This window comes from Chanodichthys erythropterus, chromosome 9 (assembly GCF_024489055.1).
Source record: "Chanodichthys erythropterus isolate Z2021 chromosome 9, ASM2448905v1, whole genome shotgun sequence".
NCBI lineage: Eukaryota > Metazoa > Chordata > Actinopteri > Cypriniformes > Xenocyprididae > Chanodichthys > Chanodichthys erythropterus.
The window spans coordinates 30,114,731-30,133,987 of NC_090229.1; the positions used below are offsets into that span (position 1 = coordinate 30,114,731).

Genomic DNA, 19,257 nt, shown 5'->3' on the forward strand with positions numbered 1-19,257 from the left:
TATGCACAGGCACATTTCAATACATTCATGTTGTTTCCAGACAGATTCAGAATAATGTTTTTATCTATCATGTGTATGTTGCTGTGTGTTTAGTAATTCTGAATGGATCCGTGTACTGTAGTAGGCATATGCATTAATCTCAACGCGGTTGGTTTATCTCCATGTGATCCTGTTCAGCATCACAACTTGACTTTCTAAACTCTCGCAACTTGTCTGTCTAAAATGTAAACAAGCAATATATAATATATATATATATATATATATATATATATATATATATAAAAAGTGTGTTTTGTATGGAGAAACTACCTGGTGCTTTCTGGCTCCTGAGTTGGGAAGGAGAGTCGTAGATCTCTAGTATCCAGTCTCCAGCAGCTTTCTCGCCCCAGCAGTGAGTAGTCATGAATTCCCAGTTCTTAAAGCCCTCCATTGAGTGATCAAACAGCCTGCAATAACAATAAAAAGATGCTACATCACAGCACAAAATGCACTTAATAAAATAATGGACAAAAAATATTAGACCTATTCAGTGGAAACTGGGAATTCTTCACCAGAAAATTACCAGAGAAAATACCCTTCACTAGAGCAAGAATGAACCACATTATACATTCATTCTTGATCAATATACCCACGCACTCAAGATAGTCTTTATATTGTACCTGTTGGCGAGCAGCTGTGACTTTGTCCCTGATGGTGAGGTTAGGTTGATTGACAGGTCTCCTCGTCGCGGGTGTGTAATTGTTATACGTACAACCACATGCTCCAGATAAATAACATGATGGTTTGCATTATCCGTGCAGCCTGTTGCCTTGTACACGGAACGAACAACATGCTCTGGACGGATGGTTCTACAGGAAGGAAATTGTTTTATTTGAGCCTTTATTATTACTTATATAACGTTATCAATGTGGCCTACTGTCTCATGTTGCATTGTTGCTGTTGCATTATGGATACCTGATTTGTTTATCAGCATTTTCCACACAGATATGCTGTGAGGGAACCTGTTTCCAGCGTTCTGCCTCTTTCACCATGGCCTCTGCATCCATCAGCCCAAAGCCATACAGGTGACTGACTGTAAGAATATGTACAACTTAACTGTTCAACAAAAAAATAACAATATGTACACAGATTTAGAGTTGTTATGAAGACCAAAATTACCATCAATCATGATGCAGATTACTGTTGTAAAAGGGGAAAATGTATTGTTCAGCATAGTCTGGAAAACCCAGAAAACTGAGAGTACTCAGAAGTGTCACTACCTATCTGGTGGTTAAAACAACACAGGGCAGCTTAAAGAAATGAAAAAAGCTGTTACCATTATAACCAGCTGCATTGGTTTTCCAATCAGGAGCGCTGAGATGGCCAGCACGAGACGTCTTCACTATAATGTGTTGTACATCTCGCCACGTCAGGAAAGGACTGCAACAGAGAGTCAAAAATCAGTCATAGCTTATCAAATTGCTTGGTCATAGCCAGAGTTCGATTGCTCTCCCCTTTCCTTCCCCCACTGGTTGCTGTTCACATTTTATTATTTGGGTCCGGACCACGGTACACTTGCGTCATCAAGCTGCAGCTGTGTACAGTGCCCATATTTCTAGGTAATGGCTATAAAAGAGAAGACGCCACAATTGTTTTCCGAATCACTTTTGTTGTTGTTGTTGTTTTCCAACTTTTGGTTTTGTTTCAAGTATAAATACAGAAAGCTACTTGTGTCTATCTGCTGCAAAAGTACTAAAAATGTTTTTTAAAAAAAAGAAGAAAAAAAGCGTGCTCTTCGCTCAAATCAGTTTGTGTGGAGGCAAGCAGAAATTATCTCTCTAATTTCAGTGTCGCTTGCCTAGGTGAGTAAGCATACACAGACATACACACTAGGGCTGGGGGGTATGATGATATATTTTGTTACCACAGTATAAAATGTCTATCATTAGAGATTTTGCTATATCGTATATATCACAGTATGTAAAGATATAGCACTACTGACACTTTAGAGTGATGAAATGCATGAGAATATAAAGTGAGAGACGTGCTTGATTTTAAAAATAGTTTTAAGTGCAATATTCCCTGAAAAGGAATGACTGGCACACTGCCAAAGTACACACACAGAAAGCTGCCTCTCTCAGAAGGCGATCGCGAATTTGGAATTTTGGATGTGCTCGATATTAAAAAGTGATATTAAAAACAACTCAATGCGGTGCATGTGTACAGAAAGCCGCACATCTCAGCATGCGATCCTGAATTCAGTTCTCTTTCACGTCTTACTGTGCTTGAATGGTCGAACACACATGCAATTGTGTCAAAATGGCCATCGTGTGGAGTATTCATGTAAATACAGCCGCTTATGTTTCAAGTAAAAGTAAACAGTTGGGTGTAAACCAGGATGTGTATCAGTAAAATGGATCCGTGCATTTGGTCTTAAAGTGACAGCAGCCTAATATACCTGCTGCTCTGTGTCATTAATGTGAATCAAATAAAAATAAATGTACATTTAATTCATACAGTGAAGACTATGCAATATTTTATTTTTCCATCTGATTATTACATTTCTGTACTAATTCCAACTACGTTAAATAAACCTATTATACCTGAAAAACTTAAAGGTGCCATCGAATGAAAAATTGAATATACCTTGGCATAGTTGAATAACAAGAGTTCAGTACATGGAAATGACATACAGTGAGTCTCAAACAACATTGTTTCCTCCTTCTTATATAAATCTCATTTGTTTAAAAGACCTCCGAAGAACAGGCGAATCTCAACATAACACCAACTGTTACGTAACAGTCGGGATCATTAATATGTACGCCCCCAATATTTGCATATGCCAGCCCATAGTCAAGGCATTATACAAGCCAGTATTAACATCTGGATGTGCACAGCTGAATCATCAGATTAGGTAAGCAAGCAAGAATAGCGAAAAATGGCAAATGGAGCAATAATAACTGACATGATCCATGATAACATGATATTTTTAGTGATATTTGTAAATTGTCTTTCTAAATGTTTCGTTAGCATGTTGCTAATGTACTGTTAAATGTGGTTAAAGTTACCATTGTTTCTTACTGTATTCACGGAGACAAGAGCCGTTGCCATTTTCATTTTTATACACTTGTAGTCTGTATAATTCATCACATCAAACACACCTTCATTCTTTATAAATCTCTTCAACAGTGTGTAATGTTAACTTTAGCCACGGAGCACTATCAAACTAATTCAGAATCAAATGTAAACATCCGAATAAATACTATACTCACATGATTCAATGCATGCATGCAGTATGCATGACGAACATTTGGTAAAGAGCCATTTGAGGGTTATATTAGCTGTGTGAACTTTGTAAATGCACTGTATTGTTGAGAGCTCCGAGGGAGGCAGGGAGCGTGAGGATTTAAAGGGGCCATGCCGCTTAATCGATGCATATTTAAAGGTACAATTTGTAAAATTTTTGCAGTAAAATATCCAAAAACCACTAGGCTAATGTTATATATTTTGTCCAGCTGATTACTAACAATATCTCTAATGTTTTCAACTACTTGTAAATCATGAGAAAATTCCCATTCTAAACAGTGACACGGGGCAGTGCAGTCGCCTGTCAATGACGCAGTTAACTTTGTTACCGCCTTTACTGAAATAGAAACCACATGACAACAGTGCCGTGGACAAATGCGGAAGTAGTGTCTAGCGTCCAGCAAACCACTAGCTTGCTTCAAGCAGTTCCTTATTTACTTCTTGCACGTTTTATGGTGGATTGTGTTAATTATTTATGGAACATAATTACTATGGAGTCAAAATAATGCCTTAAAGTTTTGCACAAAAATATAGTTTTGAAAAACACAAAAAAGAATTGAGCAATAAAAAAATGTTTTGCAAACAAAAATAAAGAATTGCAAAGGAAAAATAAAGTATTGAGCAGAAAAAAATAAGTTTTGCAAACAAAAATAATAAATTGCAAAATAAAATAAAGTAGTGCAAATAGTCCTATTTTATCTTTGCCACATATTTTTCATGCTCAAACCTACTAAATCATTTGCAACGCTCATTTTATTCTGCGTTTCAGTCAAGCGTGCGCTCACGATACCGGTTTTCTTTTGCGCTGCACTGTTCTGTGCGGATCTCTTTATGGCACTGGTTTGACGTGGGGGTGGAGTCAAGAAACGGGGGCACGCCCCCGCGAAATGCATTGGAGGGGAACGTAATCAGCGACAGGTGAAATAATTCTTTGACATGGTGAAAAATAATGAATGGTTTGTTTTTGTTGGTTTGTTTAGCATATGTTGTCGCAAATTACGACCCCCTCCAATGCATTTCTTATAGTAATATGACCTGTTGTGCTCTGTCTCACTGCCTGTATCCACTTTTGTGTCCTTAAACATTCGTTTTTTGGGGTCGACAGCTTATAAAAACTTATTTCTGGGTTTTTTAGCTTGTTAGCTGTACACCTTGTCACACAGCAGCTTTTAGGCATTGTTCTGTTTTTTGTAATGAGTCAGAAAAGACAAGGAGGCAGCCTCATGCATTACAAAGTCAATGGAGACGGTTGGATTGTTTTTCCCCCGGTGGGCATGGTTTTCAGATTATAATAAATGCGCTCTGTCTCTATGCTTGATCTGTTCTGTTGCGATCTGCGTCTCCTGTCGATGACGTGTTTCGCGGGGGCGTGCCCCCGTTTCTTGACTCCACCCCCACGTCAAACCAGTGCCATAAAGAGATCCGCACAGAACAGTGCAGCGCAAAAGAAAACCGGTATCGTGAGCGCACGCTTGACTGAAACGCAGAATAAAATGAGCGTTGCAAATGATTTAGTAGGTTTGAGCATGAAAAATATGTGGCAAAGATAAAATAGGATTACAGCTGTCATTGATTTTTGTAATTGATTATATTTTTATTTTTGCACTACGTTATTTTATTTTGCAATTTATTATTTTTGCTTGCAAAACTTATTTTTTTCTGCTCAATACTTTATTTTTCCTTTGCAATTCTTTATTTTTGTTTGCAAAACATTTTGTATTGCTCAATTCTTTTTTTTGTTTTGCAAAACTTTATTTTTGTGCAAAACTTTAAGGCATTAATTTGACTCCATAAATTACTGTTTACCATCTGCCGCTGGTTCTGTCGACAAGGACAGCTCCCGTAAACTCATGACCGGAAAAGCGGAAGCGGCGCCGGCGACTGTGTCATAATAAAAGTCCCGCTGCTCGTGAGGCGTGTGTTGATCGATCGCTCCAGCTCCTCGTTCAGCTCCCGCAACACTCTGCTTCATACTACAATAATGTTAATAATCGCATCCACGAACATGAGTTCTTCCAGACTCCAATCCCTATTCTTTTGCACTGTCCGTTGAGATGTAGACTACATGTCCCAAGTTTCCACTCTAAAACTTTACGTCATCAAACTAGGCCTTTGTTTTGAATAGGCTTCTAGCGACCTCTAGCGGAAAAAAATATCACAAATTGTACCTTTAAATGATGCTTCAAAATAGGCAGTTTAAAAATCTATGGGGTATTTTGAGCTGAAACTTCACAGACACATTCAAGGGACACCTTAGACTTATATTACTTGTAAAAACTGGTTCTAGGGTTTAATTTATATTTTTGTTTTATTGTATTTATCCTTTTGTTTGTAATTTGCTTATTTTTTCTTATTTTTAATAACAAAAATTAGATAAAATAAAATAACTATAATCGCAAAATAAAATTTCTCCTATTGTGAAATAAGAATTTGAACATATTGCCCCACCCCTAACACACGTGCGAGCACACACACAACCACACACATACAAACGAGCGAACATTTATCAATAGCAGTTCACTTACATGATTTAGGACGATTGCTTTTATATCAGAGCTCACACGACCACTTTTTTATAGCGGACTCTAGTACAGTTCACCGGTGCGCACCTGAGTTCGGAAAACAACGTTCACATCATCCAAAAGAACCAAACTCTGATGTCAAACGAACCTAGGTATGCTCCAAATGTGCTAGTGTGAAAGCACCCTTAAATCTAAAATGCTCAAAACGTTTTGCACGAGTCATAATTGCACTGGCCACAATTTTCAGCTGTAGTTCAAAAAGTCTCATTGGCTGGCTTTAAGGTTGAAGCATTCGCTCAGATAATTCACCATACACAGTGGGATCAAACATCAAACCAAAGACATATGAATGCCATGTGTTCCCGAATATCCCCCCAAAATATTAAAACAATCTAACTCCATTGCGCTGGGAATATACGGTCACATGGCAGCCATATGTTGAGGTTTTCCTCAATTTCCTATGTGAAATCAGACACGGTTGAAACTTACGGAAAGCATGCCGTTCGCTACACGGTGTTGAGAATCCAACCATTTTAAATGGCCAGGATTTCCCTTGCTCTTTTGAAATCAGGGATTGATGTTCTACGGAAACATGCTCTATCATTGACAACACAAAGCTCCCTCTCCAGTCCACCAGAACAGTTATGGAAATTGAGCAGCAAAAACTGGTGATTTAGCCATGTGTCATAGTAATAATAATGCATTTTATTTAATGCCGCCTTTCAAAACACCCAAGGTCACCTTACAGATAAACAAGCAATAACAATATATATATATATACACATTGCATATCAACACAACTTAAAACACACATGCATCATAGAGACAGTAGAATAAGTAGTAAATCATAAAAAAGCCTGTGTAAAAAGGTAGGTCTTAAGATGGGATTTAAAAGTATGCAGACTGTCAAATATTTCGGATATCGAGAGGGAGAGCGTTTCATAGGCGAGGGTCAGCATGGCTAAAAGTTCTAGCTCCCATGGTAGTTAAGCGTATACGTGGTAAGACCAGAGAGATTGTGAGTGAGGATCTTAGAGTGCGTGAAGGGGTGTAAATATGAAGAAGATCAGTAAGATATGGAGGAGCGAGACTGTCAAGTGCCTTGAATGTGAGAAACAGGATTTTAAAGTCAATTCGATATTTCACTGGTAGCCAGTGAAGTCACTGGAGAGTTGGTGAAATGTGCATGGTAGAAGGGGTTCTAGTAAGAACACGATCCGCAGAGTTCTGAACCAACTGAAGTTTATAGAGAAGTTTGGAATAGAAGACCAGTAAGAAGAATGTTGAAGTAATCAATACGTGAAGTAACCGGTGCGTGGATGAGAATTGCAGTATTGTTCATTGAAAGGGAGGGACGAAGACGATTAATATTACGCAGATTAAAGTATGCAGTACGTGTCACATTATTAATATGGGCTTCAAATGAAAGTGTGCCATCCAGAATAACACCCAAACTCTTAAATAAATGAGATGTTGATCGATATCCACAGAAATACAGTTAGATTTTGTCAAAGTGGATTTTGTCCCTACAAGTAGGACCTCGGTTTTATTACTATTAAGCTTAAGAAAGTTAGCCGAGAGCCAGCCTTTAATTTCAGCTAAACAACAGGACAAAGAAGGCTGATGTCACAGCCATGAACACTGGTGTTTTGCAAATTAATTTCGGTGCATCGCTAAAGTGCTGAAACACCAAATTTCAAGTTATCATATAGCTGAAAACTGAAATGAAACCAAAAATAAAGTTTGAGTGAATAACTTTGGATTACTGGGTAACTGAAGTCTTTATTGTAATGGTTGACATGTTTACTTTTTGTAGATTATCCGAATAGACACTTGTTGTGTTTAAGTAATGTCAAAGATTGTAGTAAGAAAGATTGCATTTACAAGTTGAAAGCCACCACAATGTAATAATTATGAGTGTTACCGGGGTTTTGTTTTTCTCTATCCTCTCCAAAGTAGAAGTCTAAAATGAGAATTTTCAAAGAGAAATGTCAGATTGAGCTTGAGTTTGTAGCCCAGCCCTGTTTGTTTGAACCGCGAGAGGCATCCGTTACCGGAAGCTAGTGATAACGGTTTATAAAGTTTATAAAGTTATTTTTCCTACAAAAACCCATCGCTTCACTTCAGAAGGCCTTTATTAACCCCCAGAGCCATATGGATTACTTTTAGGTTGAAAAAAGTAAAAAAAGTAAAAAAAAAAAAGAAAAAAGAAAAGCCAACATTCACTCCCACTATAAACCTTAGAAGAGCCAGGATATTTTTTAATATAACTCTGATTGTGTTTGGCTGAAAGAATAAAGTCATATACACCTAGGATGGCTTGAGGGTGAGTAAATTATGGGATCATTTTCATTTTCAGGTGAACTATCCCTTTAAATTCAGAGGGTCAGTGAAAGGGTGAAACCGGATAACTGGATAAGGTTAAGTGGAGTGTATAGTATGACTCCTTTGTGACTAGTGGTTAAGATACTAATCCCACTGATGTGGCCTGGAGAGAATATCAGACCTTTTCTAACTAAACAGCTGTTAGAGAAATGAGAGCATACAGTAGGGTTTGGTGAGGAGTTAGCGTCTTACTTTGCTTCCAGAGCAAGAGCAATGATCCCTGCTGCCATCGGGGCCGATGCTGATGTTCCAGTGTGACTGTCTGTGCAGCGCTGCCTCAGATCTGTTGTGATCTAACAGGAGAGACAAAAAAAATACTAATTATTCTTGTGTATTGTGTTAACATTTGTTTAAGTTGTGAATAAAGTTAACATGTACACTTTATGACACATGAAGTAACTATACTTGACTGCTCCTGCTACAATAAACAACATGGTCTACACTTCAAGTATGCAATATACAGCTTTGCTTATTACAAGTGTGTTCTAGGTTTGATGCATTTTTTTTGCATTTTGTTAATTGGATTTAGTTTTAGTTAACTTTAATGATATTGTACATTTTTGTATCACTTGCATTTCAAATCAAATCTGCTGCTCCAATGACAATGCACTTAACTTAAAAAATTCTGGTAAAGCTAATTTTTATCTGTCAAATGCATTTCAACATACTGCAGCACTTACTGACGATAAAATGTGCTATAAATGTGCCATTGTGCTACAATTAAAGTAAATTACCATCACTTTTAGGCATTTGTGATTCAGCAGCATGGACTGGATCTACTCAGTGTGTCGGCATCAGTTTGAAGTTTGTGAGATTTGTGTAATAAAATCTTTGAAATATATTTAAGAGTTTAGTTTGAGGCCATTTGGATCAACTAAATGAGATTCAAATTTCAGCTGTGGGACATCTGTGTGATGGATTTCAGATTTTTTTCTGCTCTAAATATCAGGTTCACAAAAAATAGTGTTGACTTGTAAAACAACCAGCCATACTGTCTAATTGGGCGGTTTTTGTCTATTTATTTTGTTTAAGATAGATTAAATCAGAAGTCTTAAGATGATTTATGATATTAATTATATTAGGATGGGTTTAAAGGGCCCTCTCTGAAAACATAAGTGACTGATTATGGACAAGCATAATCTATTAAATGGACAAAGTTGAGAAAACTGAGATTCTGCGAATTAAAATATCAGCCGAATTACCTGAAACCTGCAGAAGACAACAAAGAGAAGTGCTAATATCTGTAACACTGGGCCTCAAAGTAAACATGTATTGCGAAAGGAGTTTGAAAGTCAATGTGGAATTTCACACGTCACTCTGAGACAAGCTGAGAGACAAGGAAGAACTGTCGGTCTGTAACTCTCAGAGGAGTGTGTAAAAGTGCGTGTGGGCTGTGTAAACCACAGCGGTTAACACCAGGATGCTCTCATGACACAGTGACCAACAAAGCAGATCAAACACACATGCATAGCCAAAGAAATACATGAAAATGCATTAGATGTACAGTCATAGTCAGAATTATTGGCAGGCAGCTTTAACAAATCAGAACATAGAAGCCTGTGAAAAGAAATCTGCATTGACCAAAAGTCTTTGTTGTCTTCACAACACAATTCTCCCTGGTTAGGATGCGGTTCAACTCTATTAAACTAGAAACATGGTGACTTTAAAAGCTAAATCCAGCAGCAGGTCTACTCAGTGCATAAGATCTAGTTGCAGTTTTACGCATTATATTAGTAACTTACGATTTTGCGGTCGTAATTTTCTCCACTACTGTAGGTGGTGGTGAGGGTTGAGGAACACTCTTCCAGATACCAGGGCTTGCGGCCACTCTCTGCAGTGCTGCTGATGGATATTGTGTAGATGCTGTTGGTATAGCCGTCACATGAACAGTGATCACGACTCCGACCACCATTTCCTGATGCCCAAACAAAGATTGAGCCCCGTCCCTTCCTGCCCTGTGAAACATAAGTGAACATATTTTGTGTAAATGTATAATAGATGATATTTTAAAAAGACTATTTACAGTAGACTTATTACATGAATATTCCCCAGGAGCAATCTGGGCTTTACACTCAAAGGGGAACAATGGTGATTAAAAAAAAAAAAAAAAAAAAATCAGATAATGGGATTTACAAACATCATCCAGGTGCATTTCGGTAATGAGAATTCATCTAATTTCCAAACAAATAAATAAATCTACAAAGAAAGAAAGAATTTTTTTTAATGAACTGGTGGCCCTACTAAATACACTTCAAAAGCAAGAACTATTAGCATCAGGACGATAAAATCTTCAGGCATTAATATCCTCCAGCCCTGTCTGATGAGAGGATGTCTATAAGTCTCACATACCTGAAACATGCCTAAACCACTCCAAACACACCTTTGGCACAGGAGACATGCCAATTACTGACTGCGACTCATGACTCAGGGAAGATAAACTAAAATCACGTTCTAAAGTTCATTGCCATAGCAGGTGGTAGGGTGTGAGAAGGAAAGGAAAACACCCTAGGTGGGCCAGACTGCTGAAGAGACGTGACTGATGACCTGAAAATTACACTTCCTGATTTATGAACTCCACATCAAATGGAAAAGGACATTTTTACTTGCAGGAAAACACTTTTCACATGAACTTGAAAAATACAAGTGAACTTTATGTACATGCAGAGATTGTTTTTACCAGTCTGATGCCGTTTTCAAATGCCTGTCTGGCGAGGGAAGCGGGCCCATCCACGGTTTTGCCATCATCATCTGGTCCCCAGCTGGCACTGTAAATATCTATGTGTTGAGGGTGTAGACTCAGTGATTTGGCCTCTACCATGTCTGTCACATCTCCGTCCAACATGCGGACACCTGCAGGACAAGCCGAAAAAAAATCTTATACAAACTGAAGATCATTAATACTTTTTCTCAGAAATGAGAGTTAAATTGCTCAAAAGTGACAGTTCTTTTGAACTTTCTATTCATTAAAGCAGCATGAAAAAAAAAAAAAAGTATCATAAAATTAATATATATCAGTATATTATAAGAAGTAATGGAACTTGAGCACCAAATCAGCATATTAGAATGATTTCTGAAGGATCACGTGACTGACCGGCATAATGGCTGGTGAAATTCCACAGAAATAAATAATTTTAAATTGTAATATTTCACAATATTATCATTTTTATAGATTCAAGAGAAGTTATAAGATAAATATAAGAGAATTCATTTAATTTAACATTTTAGTCACTGCATAGTGGTTCAACAAATCACAAAACGCAGGGTTCAGATCAGCAAGAAAACAAATAAATAATTAGGTGAACATAAACAGTTGAGAGAGAGTATATCAGACGTATATCAGTGTATTGAATCGGTGTGTTAGAGAAATGCTTAATGCATTACAGTATAACTAAATTAGATTTTAGTTGACTAAATCTACTAAATCTAAATTAGATTTAGTCAACTAAAATCTTATGATATTTAGTCGACTAAAACTAGACTAAAACTAAAACAATTTCCGACTAAAATATGACTAAACTAAATGGCATTTTAGTCAAAAGACTATGACTAAAACAAAATTTGCTGCCAAAATTAACACTGTTTTTATCTTAGAGATATTGTGTCCCATGCTATCCTTTTCACTTGCAGAAAAGTTAATAAATTTATTTGTTTTTATTCTGCAGCTAAAATTTTAACTAGGACAAACACAAGAGATCATATTACTTGCATTTTTCAGTTAAATTCAGAGTTGATTTTAAAGTTGGGGTTACTGCTCACATACATAGTACTTCACAGACTGGCTCTCAGCTTTTAACTCCATATATTCCTGAACAAAGTCTCAGCATGGTATTTTGGTTGTCCATCAAACACAGTTATGTTCCATGGGTGACAGAGCTTTTTCTATAGTTGCTTACAGTTAAAATCAGGAAGCACAGTCTCTTGGAATTTTTAATATACATTTAAAAACATTTTTTTAAGTTTGCGTTCACACTTGTAGTTCGGTTCGTTTGGTTCATTTGGTCCAGACCAAAGAAGAAAAAAAAACATTTAGTCCTGGTCCGGTTAGCGTTCAGATTGGCAATTTTATCACCGAACCAAAAGATACCGCACCTAAAGGCACAGGGATACGTTCACAACGTGATTGGTCGGATTTTATGACGTATTGCCTATTTTGAGGCGGAACTTACCGAACATCAAAAACAATGCTGTGTGCTGAGGTAAATGCGTGCGTTGTGTGTGTGTAGCCTGCATGTGATGGTATTTTGGCCAGTTGGGAACTCGTGAAGAGCTTATAAAATGTGTAAAGTAGTAAAAACACCTGCGGGAATCCATCCGTCACACACACAAATGATCTGCTGCGTGGAGACGCGCGTCTGATGCCTGTGATGAGAAAATTCGCGTCTATGATGAGAAAAACCGACATGCGTGAGCATTCTGTCCTTTTTAGGGTCTCGTCTACCTGTTTTTGGTTCGGTTACATGTCTTTGGTCCGTGTTGCGTTCATATATCATTCGAACAGCACCAGAGTTCATTTGGAAGCGGACAGAGACCCATCTTTTCAGCAGTCTTGGTCCGCTTGTTTGGTGCGCACCAGGGTTCGGATGGCAGCGTTCACATATATTCAAATGAACTGCACTTACCGAGCTCGTTTTAATCGAACCAAACATGACAAGTGTGAACGCACCCTAAGTTAGCTTATTGTTGATTGTGGTAACATTGTTGATTTTTTGTTGTTTTAATACACCAAATGTACTATTGTTGATTTATTTTGTATTTTTGAGAAGCTCCTTTAAAGGCGCTATAGAAGATAAAGTTACTATTATTATTATTACTACAGATAGCAGCAGGTATTTCTAAGCTTCTGTTATTATAAAATCTAATAGGGGGCCTGGTCCATATGGATCATGGATCCGACCCCTTTATCCTCTAACTATTCACATACTAATTTGACTAATTTGATTTAACTATTCCATGGTACTGCATGTACACACTTTTGTGTGAGAATGAACAAAAGGCAGAATTCCCAGGTACAGTAGAGGATCTAAATCAAACTGGGTCTCCATCAGCTACACTCACCCCCAATTTTGGCGTTGTAAGCAATGCCCACCGTGCAGTGAGAGTTGTTGGCGGATGCTGCTACTTCACCAGCACACCTCGTGCCATGCCTGAATAGAACACATAAGATTTTAGTGTTAGTACTGACACACTCACACACAAACACACACACATTCACTAACTGCATAAACAATGACTGGAGACCCTTACGCAAGCACAGGCACTGTTGCTGACCTATTACACACACTCACTACGGAAGGAACGCAAAAGTGGACCGAAAACCGAAGAGGGAGAGAGAGAGTGAAACAGCTGGGCTGAAACTAAACATGTGCTTCCACAGCCAGCAAAGCTAAAACACAGTGGCTAAATATTTGAGATATTGAAGGAAAACATTTGAGCGGTTCCTCTGCTTCAGACGCAACGTGGATACATTCCTGACCCAAACTAAACTCACATAAATTACACATCATCAGCAAATCATGAGCAAAAAAAAATGCACTAAAACATCCACTAAAGACAAAGACAGACAGATGGAGAGAGAGAGATTCGGCTATGGAACCTCCAGCAGTGAACAGCTGCATAGAAAAACTCATGCTACCATGGTAACCACAGTCTCCAATCTAAGCAATTTAAAAAAAGAAAAAGAAAAAGAAAAAGAAACAAAGATTGTAAAGATCCACAGCAGCACCAGATCCTGGGATGAGACCAGGATTCGGTCACCATCGCAACCATAAACATTTACAAGGTCAAAAGGTCAGAAGGCCAGAGGAATTCCCAGGTGGTCTGTGTGCTCGATCCTAATGCCAATTCAATGACTCCAGACTAAAACTATTCCAATGATTATCTAATTCTGAGATAGGCCATGTGTGACATTTAATAGGAAATAATCTGTAATAAAATACCCAAAGAATGACCACTTCTCTTCAACCCTACTCTAATCTATTCAGTTTTGAGGTCGGTAAGATTTCTAATGTTTTTGAAAAGTTGTCTCTTATGCTCATTACGGGTGCATTTATTTGATAAAATATTTTTACAATTTAAAATAACTTTTCTATTTTAATATATTTGAAAATGTAATTTATTCCTATGATGTTAAAGCTGAATTTTCAGTATCATTATTCCAGTCTTCAGTGTCACATGATTCTTCAGAAATCATTCTAATATGCTGACTTGGTGCTCAAGAAACATTTTTTATTATTATCAATATTGAAAACAATTCTTCTGCTTAATGTTTGTGGAAACCATGATACATTTCTTTTTCATGATTCTTTTATGATTAGAAAGAAACATCATTCATTTGAAAGAAATCTTTTGTTTCTGCTGTCACTTTTGATTAATTTAATGCTTCCTTGCTGAAGAAAACAATTCATTTCTTTATTTTAAAAAGAATGGTAGTGTATAAAGACATGAAACAACACAATGAAGTAAAAATGGGTGTTTTATGGATTTTAGACCATCCATACACTAGTGTACTCCTAAAAGTATCTATAACACACAAAACAAAATGTAGCTTGAATGAGCAATAAAAGTTCTCTAGAATGAAATTTCCTCTCCCCCCAAGTTATAAACGCCACCTGCCTTCGACTTGCAATAGGAAGTTGCAAATCACGGTTTATGACTATAATATAAACTAAAGGCTATTGGCAAAAAAAACAAAAAAAAAAACTTCTATACATTTCACCCAAATTTTATGTTTCCATAGGAAAAATTCCAGGTAGCTAGCTATATGTCAACAGTTTAACGAACTTTAACTAACTTGCTTAACAAGATTATTCAAACTAGCTATGTTTCAGAGAATATAATTTACAGAAAAAAAAAAAGAATCTCTCAAACAGTTTTTGAACAAACAGTGTCATAGTCAAAGCCACGGTGACTCTTTTATTATTAGTTGTAATAAAACATATCAAATTTAGAGCGATTTATTAGAACATGCAGATAAAATGCTTTGATGAACTTAAGGCAAATGCCTTATGTCTGGGAAATCTGAGCAAAAGTCTTTGAAGTAAATCAAGGAATTAGATTTTTCTATTGCTATATGTGTCTCTTCTTACCTATTAAAAAAATACATTCACTTCAATTAAACATATGCAAGATTATTATGCAGTATTTTTTTTTAAGCACAGTGTATTCAGTATCCCAAAATCTACATAAAAATGTAGATTGTTTGTTTTTTAAATGCCATGCCAGCATCTTTGGCTATTTTCATGGTGAAAACCATAAGTTAAAGGTGCCATCGAATCAAAAATTTAATTTACCTTGGCATAGTTGAATAACAAGAGTTCAGTACATGGAAATGACATACAGTGTGTCTCAAACGCCATTGTTTCCTCCTTCTTATATAAATCTCATTTGTTTAAAAGACCTCCGAAAAACAGGCGAATCTCAACATAAGACCGACTGTTACGCAACAGTCGGGATCATTAATATGTACGCCCCCAATATTTGCATATGCCAGCCCATGTTCAAGGCATTAGACAAGGGCAGGCAGTAACGTCTGGATCTGTGCACAGTTGAATCATCAGACCAGGTAAGCAAGCAAGAACAATAGCGAAAAATGGCAGATGGAGCAATAGTAACTGACATGATTTATGATTACATGATATTTTTAGTGATATTTGTGAATTGTCTTTCTAAATGTTTCGTTAGCATGTTGCTAATGTACTGTTAAACGTGGTTTAAGTTACAATCGTTTCTTACTGTACTCACGGAGACGAGAGAGCCGTCACTATTTTCATTATTAAACACTTGCAGTCTGTATAATTCATAAACATCTTCATTCTTTATAAATCTTTCCAACAGTGTGTAATGTTAGCCCGTTAGCCACGGAGCACTATCAAACTCGTTCAGAATCAAATGTAAACATCCAAATAAATACTATACTCACATGATCCAACGCATGCATGCAGTATGCATGACGAACATCTTGTAAAGATCCATTTGAGGGTTATATTAGCTGTGAACTTTAAATGCTCTGTATTATAGTCGAGAGCTGGGGGGGGGGGGGGGGGGGTGGGGCAGGGAGCGCGCGATTTAAAGGGGCCGCAGCCTGAATCAGTGAATAGTTAATGATGCACCAAAAATAGTTAAAAAAAAAAAAAAAATCTATGGGGTATTTTGAGCTGAAACTTCACAGACACATTCAGGGGAAACCTTAGATTTATATTACATCTTGTAAAAACTGGTTCTAGGGCACCTTTAAGTTACAAAAGATACAATTTCAAAAAGAAACCAAGACACATTTTTCCTTAAAAATAAATTTAGATTAACTTGACTAAAAACCTTTTCAAGAGAATCAAAAGATAAAACCAATTTCTCAGAGGAGTATATACAATCCAATTAAACATATCAGAGGGTTTTTTCCTGATAGTAAATATGTAAACTGTAGATGGGACAAGGCCACTGTTACTCTGCCAAGACAATAGCTGACTTGAAATAGCTGACATGAAATGAATGGAGAATATCTTGTGTTTTCCATGGCTGCTCGAGCCCTCATAATCGGCGATTATGGTTTAATAAACGCTGTATTTACAGATCGTTTGAAACCGAAAGACAGAACAGTCACAGATGATCCTGGTCATGAGTCGGAACCACAGGTGGTGAGTAAAACTGCATCAAATGTCTGTTTTGTTGGCAATAGGTGCCTAAGTGTAAAAAACACAAACTCAGTGAATTCATAAATTCATTATTCATCATTCACTATATGCTATACTCATTATAGTGATTCAAAGTTATCCAGGGATAATGAAATGGTGTATTGTGTGTGTTTAAATACATATGTTTAGCTGACCATTGATAGCTTCGATACGCAAAAGCTGCGTGTGCTCGTAACTCTTTAGCTTCGCATGGCATGCCTTCAGGAGCTCGGCTGTTTTCGGAAAGACTCAGTGCAGTGTATCTGTCTTTTATAAACCTGATAAAACTAAAGACTCTTCGGAGATATGAAGGATGCTATACTACTCTACTCAAGATTAACATGAGATTGACAGAAACTGTGTGTGTTATGTACCCTTTAATAACAAAGATGAAATAATTAAATAAAATGTGAAGATTGAAATAAGATTTTCATCTTCGCCCACTCCTACTTTGGCCTAAATGGTCTCTCTCACATCTGCTAGCAGAATACAGGTCAATGAGAAAACCAGATTCACACACCACACCTGAACAGAACATTCCAGCATTTCAGCATTTCCAGAACCGCACAAGACACGTTTCCTACAAAAACCAAAAATGAACAAAACAGCCAACCATAAAATATATATATAATATATATAATACATAAAGCCATAAAGCATAAAGAAAATACACTTTCCACAGTCACACATTGAACTACCCACATACACGCAAGGGAAACTCCACTAGAGCTGCACATTTGACATACAGCTTAAAGGTCAGACTGGGTCAATAAACTGCAGTTCCACTGAAAGTCTAGTGCAAAGCCCATGTTCATCTGTCAGATATATGAACTTGCAGTATTTACAATACATCTGCTCAGTTTGGAGCTCAAAAGTCCACCGTCACTCAGAACGACCTCCCGCTGTGAAGCTCACAGTCAAAACCCACCGCAGGGAAATAAAGACTCACATTACACAAACTATCAGCGGAGGAACCAACACAAAACATTCCAGCACATAAAAGATCAACAGCTTGTGTAGGATAGATGCCAAACAACAGGGGAGACTTTACTGAATAACTGAATAAACCAAAAATACAATGTGAACAGTATATTTTCAGTATATACTGTCTATACTGTTATATATAACAGTATAGACCCTCATTTTATTTACTCTTTGAGCTTATCCTCTATTATTAACTTGTTGTTGTTAATTTAAATATATTTTAAAAACGCTTTTATAAGATACAAATCATATTACCCCTTATTGGGTCATTAAGTGTCAAATCAACCAAATTGCAGAAACTTCAAATTTTTTATATTGTTAATATTTTTTCTGTATAAAGACAAATAAATAGCGATGAAAGCCAAAATATAAAATGCCATAGATGTATATTAACTGAGTAATCCACTTTTGTGTAGAGGGGGGTTAAAATTACCATTTTCACCTGAGATTTGGAGCCACATTACAGGGGTGTAAAAATGACTTTAGAAAGATGGCAGCATCATTATTTTATTTTTACACGAAGATTGGTAGGTCATTTAGGAAAATCTGTTGACTTTAGCAATCTTTGTTCAACGGCGACAATTCAAAAATGGCAAAAAGCACTTTTGTTATTTGCCCCAGGCTTGCTTGCCTGAAAGTTATTTTAATATCCTTTTAGATTCTAGTTCTTAAACTTTCCTTTTGGCATCTTCATTTTAAAGGCTCTCTATGGTTCAATCCCAGAAATATGGAGATCTTAATGCGGCTCCATGAGTAAATTGGTAAATTGTACACATTTTCAGTGGTCAAAAAACAAATGTGGGTCACTTTGCATACAGCTGATACTTTTTTCTTTCAAAGAGGAATATCTAAATAACAAATAATGTTGAAACGAGAAATGTATCTCATGTTTTTCTATCAACATAACTGCATAGAACATACCTAATTTGAGTGCCATAAAATTTTTTTTTTTTTTAAGTTTGCACACCTGTAACTCTAAAAGTATTCAAGATAACTGAATATCCTTCTAGATTATCATTCTTAATAAACTTTCTTTTTGAAATCTTCATTTCCAAGGCCCTATATAGTTCAGTTCCGTAGATATGGGGATCTCAAAGCAGTTCCATTTTACCCATTTTCAATGATTGAAAACCAAATGTGGTTCACTTTGCACATAGCTGATACTTACTGCATTTAAAGAGGAAAGTCTGATGAATAAATAATGTTGAAAGAAATCCATCTTTTTTCCCTTCATTAAAAGAATTGCATAAATCATAGCTCTCTGAGTACCAAAAATCCACTGAAAATGGTCAAGTTGAGGCACATTAACTTGCTCTCAAACATATATTTCTAATAATCTATATATGGATCAGTTTTCGGGAAATTTGGAAGATGGGATTTTGTTTATTTTAACAGCCTCTGAAGCTACCAAGAGT

At 36.8% G+C, this 19,257-nt stretch overlaps 1 protein-coding gene across 4 annotated transcripts in view; it reads right to left on the reverse strand.

Annotated features, from left to right (window-relative positions):
- pcsk5b (proprotein convertase subtilisin/kexin type 5b) overlaps nucleotides 1–19,257 on the reverse strand; it is a 77,579-nt gene that overhangs the window by 45,495 nt on the left and 12,827 nt on the right. For all 4 annotated transcript variants that reach the window (XM_067395277.1, XM_067395279.1, XM_067395278.1 and 1 more), the window contains exons 6-13: nucleotides 13,248–13,336; nucleotides 10,870–11,042; nucleotides 9,935–10,147; nucleotides 8,385–8,485; nucleotides 1,316–1,419; nucleotides 955–1,072; nucleotides 660–848; nucleotides 310–446 (exon numbers count right to left, since the gene is read on the reverse strand). In XM_067395277.1, coding sequence (XP_067251378.1) covers nucleotides 310–446; nucleotides 660–848; nucleotides 955–1,072; nucleotides 1,316–1,419; nucleotides 8,385–8,485; nucleotides 9,935–10,147; nucleotides 10,870–11,042; nucleotides 13,248–13,336 — 1,124 coding nt within the window. The remainder of the gene's footprint in view (nucleotides 1–309; nucleotides 447–659; nucleotides 849–954; nucleotides 1,073–1,315; nucleotides 1,420–8,384; nucleotides 8,486–9,934; nucleotides 10,148–10,869; nucleotides 11,043–13,247; nucleotides 13,337–19,257) is intronic.